This window comes from Pseudorasbora parva, chromosome 22 (assembly GCF_024679245.1).
Source record: "Pseudorasbora parva isolate DD20220531a chromosome 22, ASM2467924v1, whole genome shotgun sequence".
In the NCBI taxonomy this organism is placed as follows: Eukaryota; Metazoa; Chordata; class Actinopteri; order Cypriniformes; family Gobionidae; genus Pseudorasbora; species Pseudorasbora parva.
This window is the reverse complement of record NC_090193.1, coordinates 11504101-11525286: the sequence shown is the minus strand read 5'-3', so window position 1 is coordinate 11525286 and position 21186 is coordinate 11504101. Positions and strand designations below refer to the sequence as shown.

At 38.9% G+C, this 21186-nt stretch overlaps 2 protein-coding genes across 2 annotated transcripts in view; one reads left to right on the top strand and one right to left on the bottom strand.

Annotated features, from left to right (window-relative positions):
• The window catches only part of vtg3 (vitellogenin 3, phosvitinless), a 78137-nt gene extending 72123 nt beyond the window's left edge, over nt 1-6014 (top strand). The window contains exons 14-29 of the mRNA XM_067431043.1: nt 74-171; nt 260-381; nt 499-582; nt 675-794; nt 905-1094; nt 1199-1286; nt 3100-3285; nt 3371-3509; nt 3594-3753; nt 3843-3949; nt 4048-4113; nt 4529-4738; nt 4818-4963; nt 5071-5209; nt 5327-5410; nt 5495-6014. Of these exons, the coding sequence (XP_067287144.1) occupies nt 74-171; nt 260-381; nt 499-582; nt 675-794; nt 905-1094; nt 1199-1286; nt 3100-3285; nt 3371-3509; nt 3594-3753; nt 3843-3949; nt 4048-4113; nt 4529-4738; nt 4818-4963; nt 5071-5209; nt 5327-5407 (1936 nt within the window). The 3' untranslated portion in view covers nt 5408-5410; nt 5495-6014. The remainder of the gene's footprint in view (nt 1-73; nt 172-259; nt 382-498; nt 583-674; nt 795-904; nt 1095-1198; nt 1287-3099; nt 3286-3370; nt 3510-3593; nt 3754-3842; nt 3950-4047; nt 4114-4528; nt 4739-4817; nt 4964-5070; nt 5210-5326; nt 5411-5494) is intronic.
• A 9511-nt stretch (nt 6015-15525) lies between these two features.
• Nucleotides 15526-20897, bottom strand: LOC137058887 (uncharacterized). Its single transcript, XM_067432384.1, has 5 exons — nt 20770-20897; nt 18771-18861; nt 17363-17431; nt 17130-17241; nt 15526-15760 (listed from the first exon to the last, which is right to left on the bottom strand). Exons 1-5 carry the CDS (start codon nt 20895-20897, stop codon nt 15549-15551), a joined length of 612 nt encoding a protein of 203 aa, XP_067288485.1. The 3' UTR covers nt 15526-15548.
• Between the last annotated feature and the right edge of the window lie 289 nt (nt 20898-21186).

Below are 21186 nucleotides of genomic sequence, written 5' to 3'. Positions count from 1 at the left end.
GACAGCTGTGTTCTCCCCATCTCCTTTCAGAGCATATTAATTGTCCTTATTCTTCTTTACTTGTTCTAAAAAGATCTACTGCCTGTAATATTGCCATGAAGATTCTTACCCGCAAACTTGGCCACCTGAGTTATCGCTACAGCAAAAGCATGCATTTTGACTGGTTCCATGGTGGGTTTACATCTTGTCAATTGTTAGCTTTGTAGTACAGCCTTTTAGTGGTGCTAGGATGGTCTGATGCTGTTTCTTGTCTCCTCAGATGACTTTTTATTTGGGACATCCACTGATGTTTATATGCTGCAAAATGAAAGTCTCATACCCTCACAACTTATGCTAAAGGGAAAAATCCATTTCATTGGGAGAATATTGCAATTTCTTGAGGTAATCGAAACAAAGCTATAATGTTCAGTTTAATTTGATGTATACCATGTTTATATATATATATATATATATATATATATATATATATATATATATATAATATTTAAATTTTTCCAGCTTGGTGTCCATGCAGATGGAATCAAAGATCTGTTTGCAGGAAAAGTCCCTCAACTCACAGATTTTGCAACTATAATGAAAATTGTGAGCATCTTCAGACTTCAGCAATTCAGACGGATTTAATTAATATGCAACTTGGGTCATTATTTTAATTGTTATGCTCTGATCTTTTAAAGCTCTCTGACTGGCAGAACCTACCAAAAGACAGACCTCTACTGACAGCATATGCACGCTTGTTTGGACAGGAGGCTTTTTTAATGGATTTAACCGGAGAATCCATTCAGAGCATCATACAGGTATTTCGCCATCTGCCTTTTTTCACAGGAGAAGGAGACTTATTTTTATTTCTGATTCTTTATTTGTGTAAATTTAATTGAAACATTAAGGTTTATTTTCTGCTCCCCAGTCATTTAGTCCATCTGCAGGGAAGGAGAGTAAACTTTGGGAAAAGATTCTGGATATTCAAAAGGGGACTTCTTGGCACTGGACCAAGCCGCACCTTGTGTATGAAGCTCGATTCATACAGCCAACTTGTTTAGGTCTCCCAGTTGAAATCAGCAAATATTATTCCATAGTAAATGGTGTTACAATGAAAGGTAATATTTTTTTCTTTCTTTCTTTTTTCTTCAATTTATTGACCGTTTCCCATTAAATTTATTTGAAGCTAAATACAAAATTATAACATATTCTATATCTACAGCTAAAGCTGAAATTACTCCTCCTCCCAAGGAACATCTGGGTGAGCTGCTAAGCTCAGACATTTCCCTGCTGACAGAAGGCTTTGTTGGGTAATAATACAAAAATTTCAACTATGATTCTTTAAAGGGTTAGCTAACCCCAAAATGAAAATTCAGTAATTAATTACATACCCGTATGCCATTTCAAACCCGGAAGACCTCCGTTCATCTTCAGAACACAAATGAAGATATTTTGTTGAAATCCGATGGCTCAGAAAGGCCTCAATTGGCAGCAATGTCATTTCCTCTCTAAAAACCCATAAAAGGTACTAAAAAAGTCCATCTCACTACAGTGGTTCTACAATAATTTTATAAAGTGACAATAATTTTTTTTTTTTGTGTGCAAAAAACAACAACTAAATAATGACTTATATAGTGATGACCGATTTCAAAACACTGCTTTCTGAAGCTTCGAAGCTTTATGAATCAGCATATCGATTCATGATTTGGATTGCGTGTCAAACCACCAAACTGCTGAAATCATGTGACTTTGGCAATCCAAACTGCTGATTCAATTCACTGATTCATAACTGATTCAGGAAGCAGTATTTTGTCTCTGCCATCACTATATAAGTCATTATTAAGTTTTTTTTGCACACAAAAACTATTTTTGTCACTTCCTAAATTTATTGTAGAACCACTGTAATAAGATGGACTTTGTAATAACATCTTTAAGTGCCTTTATGGGTCTTGAGAGAGGAAATGTCATTGCTGCCACTGGAGGCCTTTCTGAGCTATTGGATTTCAACAAAAATATCTTATGTTGTGTTCTGAAGATGAACAATGGTTTTACGGGTGTCGAACGGCATGAGGGTAAGTAATTAATGACAGAATTTAAATTTTTGGGTGAACTAACCCTTTAAAGGAGCCCTCAGTAGTTTTTGGTTTATGTTAGGCAGGTTTGAAATTTGACACTGACACCCAGTGGATGCATGTATTCATTTCAATAAATAGCTCTCTTTTGAGGGAACTCACCTTTGTGTCAGTTGTTGATGCTATGGGAACGAGTCCTCATGGAACCTGATGTCTGGGGCACAACAAGAATACCTTAGGTTGACGATGTTGTTGTGTCTGGGGCACAACAACAATACATTAGGCTGAAGCAGTGCAATGATGTCACACACAGTGCCCAAATGTATAAATAAGGTGCCTGCAAACGTGGAGGGGCTATGCAAGCAGGGATATGGGAGCATAGCAGATGCCTCCGTCACCACCATCAAGAAGCCAATAGTTCAGCCTGCTTGCTTTGGGGAATAGAGTGCTAATCTGTGTCCATGAACATTGGAATGGTAAGCTTGCACCACTGCCATGGGCTCCACCAGCCAGACCTGCTACCACATATGCTTTATTTACCAGCCTCTATGTATTCTGGCAAGGATGACCATGTGGAGAGATAACTGGCAAAATTCTCTTCAACCCGATACATCCTCCCGTAATCCTGCTTGCACAGCCCTTCCACGTTTGAATAGAGGGAACTATATCGGTTGAATGTGGGTTTTTCAACTAATCTGACACTTAAGTGTGCAGATCCTGGAGAAAAGGAAGGCTCACCAGAGCTGACCTGACAGGAATTGTTCATCTAGACGATCATGAGTGATTTACTCATTCGGACTTGATCAGTCTAGCCTTATTGATTAGCATGTCATAGTGGGTATAAATGTCCCCATATAATCAGCAACTGCGTTAAGTATAATTCCAGTTTCCCAAGAAAGGAACAAACGCTGCATCCCATTGCCATGCTTCAGGCATGCTTGTGCATCTTCCTTTAGAAAATTTGAATTAAATACGTTTTTTAATTCAAAGGTATACTTTTCATTTTGTGGGTGAACTATTTCTTTATTCTTTATGGTTTCTCTGCCTACAGTGTGACAAAGGATCATTTTGTCTTCCATGGAATCAACACAGATCTTTTCCAGTGTGGTGTTGAGATAAAGAGTAAGATGGTGATTGACCTGCCATGGGCATTTGACTTGAAAATAAACGTGAAAGAGCAAAAGTATGAAATGAACTTGACTCCGAGGAAAACAGTCACTGAGTTAATTTCAGCCACGTAGGTTTCCAGCATTTCTACCCATTGTGATGTGCAATAAAGTGCCACCAAATATCCTAATGATTTCTTACCTTTCATCAAACAGTTCGAATGTGTTTGCTGTTTTGAGAAACATTGAGGATCCATCCTTAATCAAAAGTACTCCCATGATGCCTGAGACAGAGTACTCCAAGCAGGATTTGCCACTGGCCAGAAGAATTTTTCCCACTTCAAGGGATGAAAAGGTACAGCAACCCTTACAACACTAGAACAAAATAGAAATGTTTGGCAATTCACACAATCTAAACAGCTGTTTTGCTCTGCGGCAGACTGAGGACTCTGAGGTTAAATTCAGGCAATGTGCTGAGGCCAAGATTTACGGAACTGATATCTGTATTGAGGCAGAATCCAAACGATCACACTACCTTCATGAATATCCTCTGTATTACTTGCTGGGACATACTCGCTTTTCATTTAAACTAGAACCAGGTATCAGAACCTTAAATTAATTATTTATACAACAACAAAAATAATACTATTTAAGGATTCCTATCAATAACATGTTGCTTTTTTCAAAGCAAAGGGTGCAAAACCCATTGAAAAGATTCAGATTCAGGTCACTGCGAACAGAAAGCACCCTCCAGGAGTCAGTGAACTGATAGATCTCAGCCGCAGAGTATTCAAGGTATGTAGACCATAACCTTAATCATGGCTGAATCATTCCTAGTAGTGAACTCAGAATATATGTGTGACCATTTTGTTTTACATGCTCCCTCTATGTAGGACACCAGAGATGAGATCCCCACCTGTGGAGAACACAATCTATCCAGTTCCTTCCTTGCATATCAGGTGCAATAGAAACATTTGTTAAATCATTGGTTCAAATATAGATATTTAAAAAGGAGAACTTAATCTCCTTAATCCTCCCAAATTCTTAATCATGATTTGTGTTATGTATACTTAAGGAGACAATTGAAGACCAGCTTGATCACGACTACACATACTGTAAATGTGCTGCATGATATACAGTGTGTGGGAAAGCTTTCATTTAGTCCACCCAGATATTTAGGTTTTAAAACTCCTGGTAAATGAATTTAGATTTGATTGATTCCAAAGAATCCAAATAAACTCCTTATTTGTAGTAGAAAAAAATGAGCAGCGGTGATATTGCTGTGCAAAAGTAATGTATCATGAATGTAGGAACAGGATATCTAGATAGTAACTATTAACTTATTTAAGCTCTGCCACTCTCTTCATGCTCTAGGATCTTGATTCCACTCCAGAGCCTGCAATCACAGTAAAAGCACTTGGTCTAAGTCCGCCAGCAAAACCACTGGGCTATGAAGGTGTAGCATTTTATCTGCCAACAGCTCAAAGAGACAACATTGAAATTATAGTCTCCGAAGTTGGTGAACAAGCAAACTGGAAAATGTGTGTCAATACAAACGTAGATAAGAGTCATTCATCAGCAAAGGTAAAGTACTTTTTTTCTGGTGCAACTTATTCTGGTTGGTTTGCATATTGCCTCACTGATTTTTGTCCTGTGTTTTTAGGCCCATCTCAGATGGGGTGCAGAGTGTCAGACATATGATGTATCTATGAGGGTCTCCACAGGGTGCCATCCAGAGTCTAAACCTTCCATATACACCAAAATTAACTGGGGAGCTCTGCCCTCAGTGTTCACAACGATTGGTCAAAGGTACATTTCCTGAAATACCAATGCACAGCTTGAGATTACTATTTGTTATAAGATTTCAAATGTCATGCCTTGTTATCTTTTTTATTTTCACATGAATTTCTCCTCAGAATTCAAGAGTATGTGCCTGGTATATCTTATATTATGGGTTTCTACCAGAAATATGAGAAAAATCCAGAACGCCAGGCAGCTTTCACTGTTGTAGCACCTTCACCACAGTCCTTTGACATGAGAGTGAAAATTCCAGAGGTTGTTGTCATATGAGCACATTTCATATGTTTTCACATGTCTTTTCTATTTAAAATATGTCTTATTGCCTTTCTGCCTCTGTAGGCTGAAAATGTATTATTTGTTTGTCCTCTCTAGCGAACTCTCTACAAAAAGGCAATTCCCTCACCAATCGAACTTGTGGGGTTTGAAGCTGTGAACCTCACCATGTCTACCTAACAGGTTAATTTATAAACTACAGATGAGAAAATGTCTGTTCTTGTGTATTTGTGTAAATTCAGTATCTTAATCTTTTTCATTTAACAGGCTGATGTCAAAGAGCACTTCTGGAAGACCAAAACGAGAACATGGAAAAATGGACATTAGATTACTCATTTGGATATTCAAATATATATGCTAAAATCAATACTTTCGAATTATGCATCAATGCATACATTGTGCCTCAATGTCAATTTGTTACATTAATTCATTATCTTCTGATCAATCATTGTATTCCAGCATAGAGTAGATTATATTTACCTGTAAAGCATCAGCAACATCGCATTTATGTTAAGAATGTCATAGCATTGGATTAGACTGGCAATATATGCAGAATGAATCATACATTGGAAGACAGTATAGCTGGGGGTTTATCGGTTGCTTCCAGGGAAACCTTGGCTAAAGAATGAAGAGGACAGCTTGTGAATAGGTCAAGCAAGTGAGCTATTGCTGTTTAGCAGGCAACTGTTGGTATTGATGATAATGATACAATGAATGCAAACAAACTGTATTAGCTTAGTCAATATTTCAATTAAAGTGCAATTAACATGCTTGTGTAGCAAAAAAAGTTTTACTTACTTAATATTTTGTCAAGTTTTAAGTTTGTGTCATAATACCCAACTCTTGTTGATGTTATAGTCATAGTTATAGTTTTGTTTTTTGTTTTTTATAGTTCAAGTTTAAATATAGACAAGTATAGTTATAGTTTTTTTTTTTTTTTTTTTTTTTTTTTTTTACAGTGTGAGAAATCTTTTCAGGTATACATTATTTTATTTTGTTTTATCCTAATGACTTTTAGTAAGAAAGCAGTCCAAATGAATGCAAGTGGATTCAGAAAGTTTTGTAAACACATTTGGCCAATTCATAATATAAAACATAATTTAAGCATTAAAAATATATGTGCTGTTCAGTTACACAGCTGTTAAACTGAAAGTATGAAGTGAAGCAAACTCTTGTATTAAATATCCACAACACAAAAATCTCAGTTGCGTATGGTAACCTTCATACCCTGAAGGAGGGAACAGAGACCTATGTCAGAGATGATCAATAATATCAAATAGGGATGTGCCTGAAGCCAAATACCTTATTCGAAAAGACATGGATAGTGGCTTCAAAACGAATTACTAATAATGAATAAGTGCTAAATAATGGAAAATATATTAGCTTGACAGCCACTCCAAGTTTGCTGGATAACAGCTGAGCCAAAGGATAGCATGAACTTATACATAAACAACTAAAATCACTACACAATAATGAGTGTATGAAGTCAATGGGTGAATTGAGCACAGATAAAAAAAACATTTTGTCATCTCTAAAATCTGAGATTGGCAAGATTAATATCAACTAAATACTACATCATACACACATTCTACTATTTGATATGTCTATTTTAAATGTTGTAAGATATAATACACAAATTAATGGAATAAGCACAGCATGATCGCAAATTAAATAGACCCGTTGTTTGTCTCTCAGAAACCAAACAAGCTCTTTGTGTTTATTGGTATAATCAACTGAGATCATACACATTTTCTATACTTGATATGTATAAAAAAAAATGTTTAAACCTAGTACGATATAGGCTTCTCTCTCTCTCTCTCTCTCTCTCTCTCTCTCTCTCTCTCTCTCTCTCTCTCTCTCTCTCTCTCTCTCTCTCTCTCTCTCTCTCTCTCTCTCTCTCTAGGAGACAGCATGTAGCCTATTCTTTACAATTTGTTCAAATTTTCATTTGCATGCATAGTAACAGTTGTTTAGCAATTTTCAACCACTGAATCCATGTTCTCTAAACAGCTATTTACACATTCCGACCCCTCTTAATTTAGGTTGTGAATGATAGTCCTGACATGCACAAGGGATTTTTGTTTTACTTTTAGTTTTATTTGAAGTACAAATAAAGTTTTATTTGAATACAGATTCAGATACAAATAATCTTGAGATTATTACAGATACATATATTTGCTCTGCTACATACACCTAATATCATACAGGTTTGAAAATATTCCAGTGTCTGTTACTGCTCCAGACTTACTGCTCCAGATCATGTTGCTTACTTGCTCATACTTAACAAGCACAACGAGCACCAGTTTGGCTTTTCACTGGAACCAGGCTGGAACCAGGAAAAATTGGCAAGAGAAAATATCTGAGTGACTTTGACAAGGGCCATATAGTGAGAGAGTCTTTTTTAAACCTGTCCAGGGGAACCACTGCACATGTTGGAGAACTCCCTCACAAAGCACACCTAATTTAATTCACCAATTCATTAGTCGAAAATTACAAGACTTTAACTGGGCATGTCTGATGAGTGAGACATACAAAATGTGCAGTAGTGGAGTTGAGTTTGAGAAGAAATTAGATAGAAAAGTGGGTTAGAGTATTTGCAAAAGGGCAAGTATTGTGGGGTTTTCCCCGTTTGTACTGGTTAGTACCTACCAAAAGAGGTGCATGGAAGGACAACCAGTAAACCAGTGACAGGTTCATGGGCACCCAATGCTCACTGATGCATACTATATGTGGAAAGTGACGGTTAGCCTGTCTCGATCAAATTGTTGAAAAGTTTAAGGCTGCCTATGAAATAAGGTGTCAGAACACACAGTGCCCCACAGTTTGCTGCTAATGGGGCTGTTCAATGTAGATCGATCAGAGTGCCACTGAATCTGCATTAACAACAACAGTTGGGGCAACAGCCTTAGTCCTAATGGGTTGTTATCATCGCTATCAAAATCCAGTGTTCTGTATTTTGCGTACGTGAGTTTTTGTTGTAGGTGGCTATTGTAGATGGCTATAAAAAAAAAAAAAAATGTGTACTGTGCTAATTAATTGAGACTTCTTACAGATCTTACAGGTTGTTGGCCTTGTTTGTTTCGTTGCTTCTATTGCTCTCCCCTTTTGTGTAAGTTGCTTTGGATAAAAGCGTCTGCTAAATGATTAAATGTAAATGTAAATGTGCCCATGCTACTGACTTTATGTCAGGCTGTGACAAGCAAATAATGGAAACGCCACCCAGAGGAAGTCAAAAGATGTGGGGAAATTATTATGGCATAAAAGTGGACCTCTTCCCTTTACATGAGACAGCATTGGGTCTGGACACCATGGTCCATGTGTGGCCATAACTGTGTCTTTATGCATGTCCAACAAACACTCAAGTCCTGGCAAAGCTCTGTCAGCAATGGTCTTGCCCCTTATTGATGACATCAATCTATGGAGCAAGGCTGCTGAGGCCTCTCGTTAAAGCAACGATCCCTAGTCGGGGCTAGTCGAGACCCCTTTTTGAACCACTGCGTCTGACAAGCATCTGACAACCTTCTGACTCTAGAGATGTTTTTTTTTTTTCTTACGGTCATTACTTTGCTAAAGAGGACTTCACCTACTGTGTCCAGTTTGTGCTCTGCACACTGGGTGAAGGATGATATAACTCTAGCCTATGAGGCAAGTGGTCAAGCTCCGCCTCTGTGAGTTATCTGGGGCTCATTCCACCAGAGGGGTTGCATCCTCCAGGGCTTTGTTAAGAGGTGGTTCTCTCCGCACATTTATTTGTGTTTGTGTTTGTGTGCACTAACTACACAACCTTAAGATGTCCAGACATTGTAATATTGTCATTCTCATAGTGCTAAGTCAGCACATCATTAAGAGTAGCTTTTGATAATGAAGGTCTCTTGTTACTTGACTGTAACCCTTTTCCCTGAAAGCAGGAATGAGATTTAGAGCCTATAACTAGATGTGTAACAGGTGTGCTTTCAGGTCACTTTGCATGAAGAGATGTTCCTGAGCATGACCCCACTGTGGCAATGCAGCGCTGCATCTCGTTCCTGCTTTTTCAGATGCTGAGATGAGATGCTGAGTAGGCTTAATGCTAATGGAAATCATCTTTGTTTGACCGGTTTGCAAAACAAAGATGATTTCCCATAGCATTAAGCCTACTCAGCATCTCATTCCCACTTTTTTTAGGGAACAGGGTAACAGTCAAGTAACCCAAGATCTGAGACTTCACATTTGCTAACCATAGGCCTAGTCTTTTAAATCCCTATCAGCCTCATTTGGCCCCAAAATGCTAACTTCAGATGAATTCACATTTAACTGGAGACTATTTTGCTCCAGCCAGAATTTCACCTCGTCAAGACATAAGACATTAAAAGGACTGAGTTTGCCACCTTCTAGTGGTTCTGTTCTGTCCAGCCGGAGTGTGGTTTGTGGACCTAGAGTCTCTCCTGGACGGCCTCCAATGGGAGATCTCAATCCGGAGAGTTCTTCTATCTAATTATCTATTATTAATGTCTATATTTAATTTCTGACCAGATTTCTGGAAGCTTTGGGTCTGGCCCCTGAGGAGTACCAGCTCATAGATTCTGTTTTTTTGGCCAATGTCACAGACACAATCCTCAACGCTAGAGCTCCTTCTACTAGATAGTTGATGCATTTACATTACATTTACATTTAATCATTTAGCAAACGCTTTTATCCAAAGCGACTTACAAAAAAGGGGGAGAGCAATAGAAGCAACGAAACAAACAAGGCCAACAACCTGTAAGAGCTGTAAGAAGTCTCAACACAGTACACAATTTTTTTTTTTTTTTTTTTTGGACAAACAAACAAAATTTAAATGGATATTTAAGTTATATTCTTTATTGGTCAGGTGCAATTGGAAAAGATGTGTCTTAAGATGTTTTTTTAAAAATGGCTACAGACTCAGCAGCACAAATTGAGATTGGCAGTTCATTCCACCAGGTGGGAACGGTCCAGGAAAATGCCCGTGAGAGTGATTTCATGCCTCTTTGGGATGGAACCACGAGGCGTCGCTCACTCGCAGAAGACAAGCTTCTGGAGGGTGTAAGTCTGAACAAGCGCGTTTAGGTATATTGGTGCAGAGCCAGTGGTTGCTTTGTAGGCGAGAACCAGTGCCTTGAATTTGATGCGAGCAGCCATTGGCAATCAGTGCAGTCTGATGAAGAGAGGCGTGACATGCGCTCTCTTCGGCTCATTAAAGACCACTCTCGCCACTGCATTTTGGATCAGCTGCAAGGGTTTGATAGTGCATGCTGGAAGGCCAGCGAGAAGAGCATCCTGCTGTGCAAAGGCAAAAGGCCGTAACTTTGTTTTTGGTCAAAAATGAGTTATTGACATTTTTGGGACATTCAAGACCTCCTTTATCATGTGGATAAATATCGTTAGTCAATTCTGTTGTTTTTTTTGAGAAAATTATGGATTGTCTTAACAGTAACTTCTGGACATAGTCAAGTCTGGAGAGAACAAGAGCTTGAACCAGGAGTTGTGCAGCCTGTTCTGATAGGAAGGGTCTAATCTTTCTAATGTTGTATAAGGCAAATCTGCAGGACCGGGCTGTTGCAGTAATTTGGTCAGTGAAGTTTAAATGGTCATCAATCACAACTCCAAGGTTCCTGGCTGTCCTGGATGGAGTTATGGTTGATGATCCGAGCTGAATGGAGAAATTTTGATGAAGTGCTGGGTTGGTTGAGACAACAAGTAATTCTGTCTTTGTAAGATTGAGTTGAAGGTGATGGTCTTTCATCCAGTCAGAAATGTCTGTCAGACAGGCAGCGATATGAATACCAACTGTAGGATCATCTGTTTGAAATAAGAAGTAGAGTTGAGTTTCATCAGCATAGCTGGTAGGAGAAGCCGTGTTTCTGAATGAGAGAGCCTAATGATAACATGTAGATGGTGAGGAGAAGTGGTCCAAGCACTGAGCCCTGGGGAACCCCAGTAGCTAGATGATGTAACTTAGACACTTTACCTCTCCATGACACCCTGTAGGACCTACCAGAGAGGTAAGACCTGAACCACTGGAGAGCAGTTCCTGAGATATCCATCTTCTTAAGTGTTGACAGGAGGATCTGGTGATTAACTGTGTCAAAAGCAGCAGACAGATCCAGCAGGATGAGCACTGAGTTTTTGGAAGCTGCTTTTGCCCGTCTCAGTGCCTCAGTTACAGAGAGCAAGGCAGTCTCAGTCGAGTGGCCACTTTTGAAGCCGGATTGGTTGTTGTCCAGGAGGTTGTTCTGTTCAAGAAACATAGAGAGTTGATTGAACACAACTCGCTCAAGTGTCTTTGTAATGAAAGGCAGAAGGGATACCGAAAGGGAGAAGGGTTGGGAAGGGAAAACTACTACTCGCTGTAATTTTTTTCTAAAAGTGCCGGATTCAGAGAGGGTTTATTAAGCAGTGGGGTTAGCCGAGCCTGCTTAAATGCTGTGGGAAAGTTTCCCGTATGAAGAGAAGTGTTGACATTAGCCGCGTTTCCATTACCCTTCAAAATGCGCAAATTGAAATTGCGAATTGAAAATACACCGAATTGAAAGGCAGCAATTTCGCAAAAACTCCCATATATCGCAAAAATTATATTTTCCACTCAATTGTGTCGTAATAACAACTTAAATGTCCCGTTCTTCATGATTCACTTTAGTTAGTGTGAAATGTTGCTGTTAGAGCATAAATAATACCTGTAAAATTATAACACTCAAAGTTCAATGCCAAGCGAGATATTTTATTTAATAGAAGTTCCCTTTTAAAGCGTACAGCGAAGTTTGGACTACACCCCTGCACTTCCTTGCATGAATGACGTCACTAGAACCGTTTGTTGACTAACCCTCCGCCCAAAAGTACACCCAAAATAGGGGGCGTGGTCTTGTTGCTCTCCCACGTGGAGAAGAGCATGCATTCAGCACTTGCATCTCCCCGTTATGGTAAGAGGCGGGAACTTTCTGGGCAAAGTGCGCTAAGCTGCTGTCCAATCACAAAACGGGAAGCGCTGGCCCAATCAGAACTCGTTACGTATTTCTGAAGGAGGGACTTCATAGAACAAGGAAATCATCAGGCCGTTTTTAGGACAGAGAAAACAGCGGTGTACAGATAAGTAAATTGTGTGAAAAATACTGGGTTTTTTTACACACGAAACATATAACTCATGTTATATTGCACACTGTAAACATAATCAAAGCTTCAAAAACACGCAAAGGACGGGACCTTTAACAAGATATAATGTAGTTAAAATGACATATATTTTCTCTTAATAAGGACAGTGGCGTAACTTTAACCTAGTAATGACGGACCCCGGTGCAGCCACAAATAATATAACTAGACTATATATAGTCCTACTATTTAGACATATTCAAGAAATGTATTAAAACAGAAAGAGCTATAAGGTGTGTTCGACATCGGCTGTGGCTGGATGCATGCGATCGGCGAGAGTAGCCGAGTGCAGGCGGGGAGGAGCTGCAAACGGAGACGTGAAGTCGGACACTTTCTGCTTCCCGTGGTGACGCTTGCACTGCGTTTGCAAACTTTATCACAGCTGAAGTTAAATAAATGCAATATTTCTCAAATACACAGATGTTTCAAATGATATTTTCATTCAATACTTTATGTACTGTTTAATAAAGCGTCTATTTGGACAAGATTAATGTTCAACATATAAACATACACTATCAATGAAGTGTTGTCAACGGTTTTTATCAGTTTTAGTTTGATAAACATGATGATATAACATCGCGGCTACACGAAAAGAGGTTTTACTGTTATAAATAAATAATTTTTGAGCATTAGCATAACGTAAGGTTTTAGAATAAACACGAAACGCACGTGTTCGCTGTCATGCAGTGAATCAGCCAATCGTGGATCAGCTGTGTCGTCATCACAGCTCTTGCATCCACCTGCAGTCCCCCTTGAGAACAGGCCAGCTACGCACGTCATTCCAGACGATCTTGGTTTGTTTCTTATTTAATATACAGGCAATTAATTGATAAAAAATCGATTAAAATAAAAATACAATTTATACAAAACTAAATCATTTTTTTTTTAAAAAAATACTTTCTAGAAAATAAAACTCGAAGTGGTCAAAATCATGTGACTCCCAATCTCAAACATATTGCTAATCTTATGTCTTACTCATGCTGCTCACTTTTCATAATCAACATAATTTAAATAATAATATTACAAGCTAATGTTTAGGCCTGATTGTAGCCTATTTAGTTTCGTAGTTAGGCTGTTTTCTTTAACCCACCGCCGATAAAAGCGCCGGCGTTTTCTCATTTTTTCCTTCTTCCTTTAAGACAGCCGAAACAACTCGCAATACTCTGTCATTTTTAGCTATACAGATAAGTTCAAGACATAATTATAAACTATAAACTGTCTACTTTTATTTGTGGACTCAGGGAACTAATAATTTTTCTTGCACTCACTCCAAACGCTGTCTTCATTTAAAAAAAAAAAAAAAAAAAAATAGTTTATTAAATGCCGTTTTTTTCTTTTCCAAAGCATTTCTTAATTCAGTTCATATGTCCAACAAATGAAATGTTTAGCTAAAATAATGAAAGTAGTAAAAAACAAAAATAAAAAAAAATAAAAAAAACATTTGAGTTACCATGCAAATTCAAACATTTCGCTCTTCTCTATTGCGTCAACCTGGCGCGCATAAAAGTCGATCATTCTTTACAGATGATGGTTTGTTTGGAGAGAAGACGAGATAGAATTCTTGATTAAACTAAAAGACAATAGAATTGCAGGAATATTGGATTCTAAACACAGAATTGCCACATTATCAAGAAGACCTTGAAGCAGATCTGACACAAACACACACACACACCTCCGTGCCGCTTAAGTAATAAGGGGCTTTATTTGCCATTAATGCTTGGATAACACACACGTCTCCTTCCAAAAAAAATAATGGCTAGTGGAGTGGATGGGATATACAAACCTACCAAGTAGCATCATTTTAGAATGACATATCGCGAGAGGAAAATAATACGTTTTAGTCGCATAACTGCAGCTATGGAAACGCTGTCATTTCGCAATAGTTTTTTATCGACATTTAAGAAATATCGCAAAAGTTTTTTTGCAAATCTGTAATGGAAACGCAGCTAATGTGAGTGAGTGCAGGAGTGATTGAAGAAGAAATGGCCTGAAGGAGGTGAGTGGGTATAGGATCAAGTGGACAGGTAGTAGGGTGATTGGAAAGGATGAGTTTAGAAATAGCTGCCTCGGAGAGCAGAGAGAAGGATGGAAGCGTGTTCGTGTTAGTTGTTGAGATGTGTGTGTCAGTTTTTGGTGAGGAGTTGCTGGTTGCTGATGAGAGATGTTTTGTTTGTGAAAAATGAAGCAAAGTCATCAGCTGTAAGAGTTGATGAAGGAGGGGGAGGAGGTGGACAAAGAAGAGAGGAGAATGTTTTGAAGAGTGTGCGAGAATCAGAGCAATTATTGATTGTGTTGTGGTAGTATGTTGTTTTAGCAGTGGAGACATTTGTAGAGAAAGAAGAGAAAAGAGACTGATACAAGGTAAGGTCAGTATAGTTTTTAGATTTCCGCCATTTCCTCTCTGCTGCCCTGAGTCAAGAGTGATGTTCACGGAGAACATCAGACAGCCAGGGGGCAGATGGGGTGGGGCGGGCTGGTCTGGATGAAAGGGGGCAAAAACTGTCTAAGGAGGATGTTAGGGTGGATTGTCAGTAGTACTGTTAGTGTCCAGTACTGAGAACTGAGCAGGTGGAGGGAGTGAAGATGAAACCATAGTGGATAGGCAAGAGGAAGACAGTGAGTGTAGATTACGCCGAAAGCTAATCTGTGTACACAGTTAAATTCGTCTGAGTAAAATTTACTCAAATTGAAGAGAATTTTACTCTATACCAGATAACATTTGGTCCCTCTCTAAAAAGAGTATAAGTTACTCTATTGATAGAGCTGTTTTTCCAGAGTTAATTATGCTCAATTTAGTGATAATATTTTACTCTTTCCTGTGATATTTGACTCTATTTAGTGTTTTTTAAAATCAACTCTCGTACTATTTTACTCAGTTCAGAGCCACCAGAAATTGACTCTTCTACATTTTAACTCTTTTCAGAGGAACTTCAAATTTACTCTGCCACAATTTACTTCCCCTCAAGAGTTGTTTATCATCAATTATGAGGGAACAATCAAGAATAACTAACTCTATTCCGAGTTACTCCATTCATGTTTTACCCTTAAAAACCCCAAAATATAAAATAAAAACTTGCTTTTTAGTCTGAAAATAAAACCAACAAACTGTATACTTAAGTCTCACTATTTTATTTGTCATGCACCTGTTTAAACAATCTTACATAAACACTTAATTCACTTATGATCGTAAAAGAAATAATAGATAGAATATCCGATGACTCTTTGGGTCGTGCAGCATCTTCTGGTGATAGGCCAGTGTTAACCTCATCTTTTCCTTTACCACTGCCTCGTCAGCTGTATGCTTCATCAGGGCAATTGCTTCTTGACACTGACATTCATCGTTCAACCAGCTCTCTTCTTTGTAGGGATCCCGGTCAGCAGTTGGCCCACCTGAAAGTGTTTAAGACAATATGAAAACCACATTTGTAGTTCCCTTTCTTTCCAAAGCACAACACATTCATACCAAAACTAGATACATGACATGGGCCTGGGAAAAAGTTTTTATTTTATTTTATTTGCTCTAGAATAGTCTGGCAAAGAGCCCATTCAAACCCATTTCCAATCCGTCGAAATCGCAGCACCAATCCGAAACTTTGGGGCGAGCCTTACATGATGACAACAGCACAGTGACGGTGAAGGAAGCAGATTTTGTACATTACAAAGATCAATGCCGCCACTTGTTCGAATCAGCTATCGCGTCTGTTTTAAGCAATTTAAACTTTTCCTTTTTGTTAACCCGAGCAAAGAACAACACTCGGCTACCAGATGTGGATTAACGTTACACCGGATACTTTGATGAGGAGGATGTAGAGTGTGATAACACCACACAGATGTGCTAACACCACACAGCGGCTCTGGATCTGACCTTTCTGTGCTTTTCCTCACACTAGATCTAGTAAAAATTGTAAAAAAATAACTAGCGTAACTATGCTCAAGTCTGAAAATGTTCTAACACATCTGAAATGACTGAATTTGAATAAAGTTTGTGAGACACAATTTTCTTAAGACTCATCAATATTATATTTTCAAAATATTGCAAATCGCATTCAAATCGCAATACAAAGGCCTCACAAGGGGGGCAAATGCGGTCAGAGCTTGATGTTTTCTGTTCGACTGTCAATCCGAGATGTTTCAGTTGGTCTGAGATGCTGTTAGTTTCCAAATTTTGCAAAAGCGTGGCGTGAGCATGGCGTTTCTGTTGGGTGTCAGCCACAGGGCAGCTGCGTGGTATTTTCTATGCCTTTGCACACCAAGAAGCATGTCTTGCATGGCGCTGCTGCTAGTTCACGTACAGGGAAGGCCTAGTATTCATGTATACTTCAAGTTAAACATAAACATACAGCAAAGACAATGTCGGCAGTATTGACCATACTATGGTATTGACGGCAAAATAGGCTGCAGAATATTTTGTTTTGTATTGATGTGCAATATTTGAAAATAGATAATTAGTATTCTTTATTTAAATCAGTTATCTGCATTTATGTCAAATCCTAAAGACTTTCAAACATCAAAATATAATTTATTAATATGTATTCATGTCAAAATGACAAACATCTTTTCCTATTGTATTTTGCCTGGAAACGCTTCCAACACACTTGTGTCGCGTGAAAAATAGGCGTCGGTTCTAATTCTAGCATGCATGCATTTTCGGCGTGGCTGGAGAGGGCAGTGTGCAAGCTCTAACCTGTTAACATGGGACACAAAATAAAAACATGCCACGCTTGCAGTGTGTTGCCGGCCTTAACATCAAATTTTGTACCTGTTTGTGGTTGCCGTGGGTGTTTCATCCGTCCCCCTGATGCTTCTTTCTGCAGAGAGTGTATTCTCCACGACAAATATCCACTTCCATCTTCTGCACTCTGATAATGCTCCTATGACCACAACAATACACAGACCTGGTAGTTATACATTATACGACTAAGGAAATAAATGCCATATCAATTATAATGCAGATAATCTTTACAAAACACTTGAGAGTCAACAGCTACTTACATAACCAAGCTTGATCCTGGGGTCAGCCAAGTATGGGAATAGGGAGATGATTCCCTTTGGATATTCTTCCTTCAAACGTCGGGAAGGACACACACAAACCAATTACAACCCATAACATCATAAATATAATTTACAAATTACTGTATGAACAACCTACCCATGTTCACTTGTCAAATGTGCTACTAAGATTTTTACCATGTCATGTCTTTTGCAGTCTGACAGACTTTTAGTGCAAGCGTATTTACATTAACAGTAACCTGTACACAGTAGTTCTTAGTAGTTCTCTGAGAGGTATGAAAAAAAATAGCTGATTAGCTATCAAGTTCAACTGAGCGCTGTTAAATCATTAATCATACTTTCTTTTGTTAAATAATACTAGTTTACTATAATGTTAATAATGCATTACTCGTTTGTTCCTGCGCAGAACATAAATGACGTGTGACGGTGGCAGTTTACCACTGCGGTGGTCTAGGGCTGTGCCGGTGAACATGACAACCGAACCACCGGCGGTGGTCGGCCCCAAATTTTTTTTGGTATGTGAATGCTGTTTTACGTGAATATTACACGAATGAAGCACAATGCTTTTTTACATGTTTCCATGGCTGCGAGGTAACATTTAATTGCAAACTTATTATTTATTTTGTGAATAAAGCGTTGTGCTTCACTCGTGTCATTATATCAAGTTAATAAAAATTGGCCGACCACCATCGGTGCTACTCAGCAACCGCGGTGGCGCTCTGGCTGGTGCGGTTCACGTTCACGCTAGACCTCCGCGGTGGTAAAAAACTAAACAAAAAAACCTGCCACCGTCACAGCCCTAGACAGAACAGTATTCTTAAGTGTTACCGAACAGGAATTAATGCACTACAAAACATGAATTATCTTTGTTCACTAGTTTAAGGCATGGCGCATGGCACTCATCCACATCATCAAAATGGCCAACCGTTTACTCTATACAGAGTCAAATACATGTGGTGCACAACTTCAGCATTCGTCACGAATTTGATAGACAGCTAGCAAGTTTCATTGGTGTCATTTTATGTTTGTGTAATCTATATGTTAGTTATTTACTTTTAACGATAACTTTGCATAACTAAATTCTATCTTGAGGCCAGAATGTGATCGCTATACGGCTGTGTTTGCCTCCGCGGCGAAGTACATTAAATTAAGCTTAAAGGCTGGTAAGATGAACATTTCGGTGTAAGATTACCACAAGTGATTAAGTTAGTGATGTTCCCTATTTAAGTTAACGTTAGCTAACAAAACAGTTCGGTCGAGCACCAAGCAACTTCGCATCAACGTTAACTTGAGAATGTTATCTCTGTAATTCAACTTGACAAAATGATCTAAACACAAAACAGAGGCGAATATTATGAAATGAATACTAAGACTTTAAAACTTTACTTACTTTGATATTCAGTAGAAGTGCGCCTTCTCGTCGAAACCCACAGCAGCGATGACCGAGACAAATCGTAATGGCGGATAACAGTTCAATGAAACTTTGCAAGAAGGGGAGGAGTCACCGTTACTCTGTAATTTAGCTCCCACTCTACTGACACATTTTACTCTGTACACTCAAAACCGAGCAAAAACTATATTTGAGGGAAAAAAAAATTAACTCTGGAAAAACTACTCCACCATTTTTCCTGTGTAGGAGTGTGTGTTGTGTCAGGAGTCCGTATGAGGTTAAGAGTGATGAGAAAGTGGTCTGATGTGTGTAATGAAGTAACTAAAGTGTTGTCTGTGGAGCAGTTGCGTGTGTAGAGTGCTCCAGTGCTGGAGTTCCTTCAAGAAAATCTCTCAATGGGGCTTGCTTCATCTGTCTTAAAGGTATGTGGCCGCTATTTCCATCAGCCACGTGCCTTTGAACAGAACCTTCGTTGGAAGGCATACCTTGATGTTTCTGTTCTTGCAGAGTGCCAGACAGCTGAGTCCATTCTGCCCATCGGAAGTTCTCTCCTTGGGCCTAGCATTGGTCCTAGCAGACTTGAGAGAAGCCCCATTTGAGCCATTGGATTCAGTCTCAGAGAAAATGCAGAAAATGACTCTTAAAGTGGCATTGTTATTTGCACTGACATCACTAATTAGAGTAGGGGACCTCCAGGAACTTTCAATTGCCTCATCCTGCTTAGACTTTGCTCCAGGTAATGTTAGAATTCTTTTGCACACCAGACTGCACTCCATTTCTAAAGTGCCTATGCAGGCTTACTTTCCTCTGCCTCATGAGATGCTGGAGCAAGAGAGCCTTTACCTGTCACACTTTGCATATGAGGTAAGGTTATTAACTTTTATATAATAAACAGTGCTGCTTCACCACCTGGGGTCAGGGCCCACTTCACTAAGAGTGTAGCAAAGCTCTTACGAAAGATGCTCCTTTACAGGTTGTTTGTGCTGACTCAGGTTCATCTTCTCCGCTGTGTCATTTTGCCACACCATGGCTATGCCTTTGTATCTTCTTCAGACAAATTGAATCTGTTGAAGTGCACTGCTGCCATCTATTTATGGACGCCGTAATGCACTATGCTACGTCACAACATCCATATGTTAAGCCAATTCAGATTTAGTTTAGACACGTGCTTCATACACCAATTCAGGGGGAAGCTTTCCCATAGTGTCAACGCCATGACGCATCATATTTAACCTGATATGCTTTCAAATAAGCCTGAAGGACTTACTTAGCTGGATCAGGTGTATTTAATTAAAGGTCCACTGAAACTAAAGTTTTTTAGCTTTTAGTATGACTGTGTAAGCCTTAAAGTTATGAATAAGCTGGTATGTTCCAAAACTATGACAAAATTTGCATTTAGGAAATATAAAGCATTCAAAATGTACAGTCTCCCACTTCCGTTAAAACGAATCTCAGATTTTGGTGACATCATCGCAGACTTCACTTTCTCGTCAAATCTTCTGTCCAATCAAAATGCTCTCTAGAATCTAAAGCCTGCCCCCTACACTACCTGAAATCGGTCAGCAATTGTTAAAGGGGGGGTGAAACACTCAGTTTCAGTCAATCTCATGTCAATTTTGAGTTCCTATAGAGTAGTATCGCATCCTTCATATCTCTGAAAAGTCTTTAGTTTTATTATATTTATAAAAGAAATATAGGCTGTACCGAGTCTTTCAAAAAAAAAAAAAAACGAGCGCCTGGAGGCGTATCGTGTGGCCGGAGCTAAAGAATGATGATCGCGCACAAAGCGGTGACGTCCTCAAGCGTGGAGAAGAAAACGCTAAGTCACACCCTCACATCCATCAGACAGTGCCACACCCACTCGTTCCCAATCACCGGCATTCTGATCACCAGTGCACCATCACCAGCCACACTACTTAAGTACTCCTCACCTTCACACTCACCGTCTGGTCTTGCACCGATCCACCCGTGACTACCTGACCCTCTTTGAAGCCTTTACCTGTAACCCTCCTCCTCCTCCTCCTCCTCTTCTTCTTCTTCAACATCATCGTCTCCTCCGTCATCTTCGTCTTCACCATCATCATCGTCTTCACCTTCATCGTCCTTCGTCTGAGTGTCACCACCCATCTAAGTATCACCTGTGTCCGTTACCTCTGATAATAAACTTTGCACTTGCACTAATCCATCTGTCTTTGTGAATTTTTGACACAGATTGTTGTGAATAAATATTAAAAATATATATATATATTGCACTGAATGAATAGTATTTGTAATTCTAGTTGAATTAAATTTAACACAAATATTAAGTATATCTTTAAAATAATGTTTGTCAAATAATCTGTTAGTAAAATACTATTTTGGACAAATGAACTGTGGGAGGTTTAGCCAATTATTTTGGTATTATTTAAATGATATT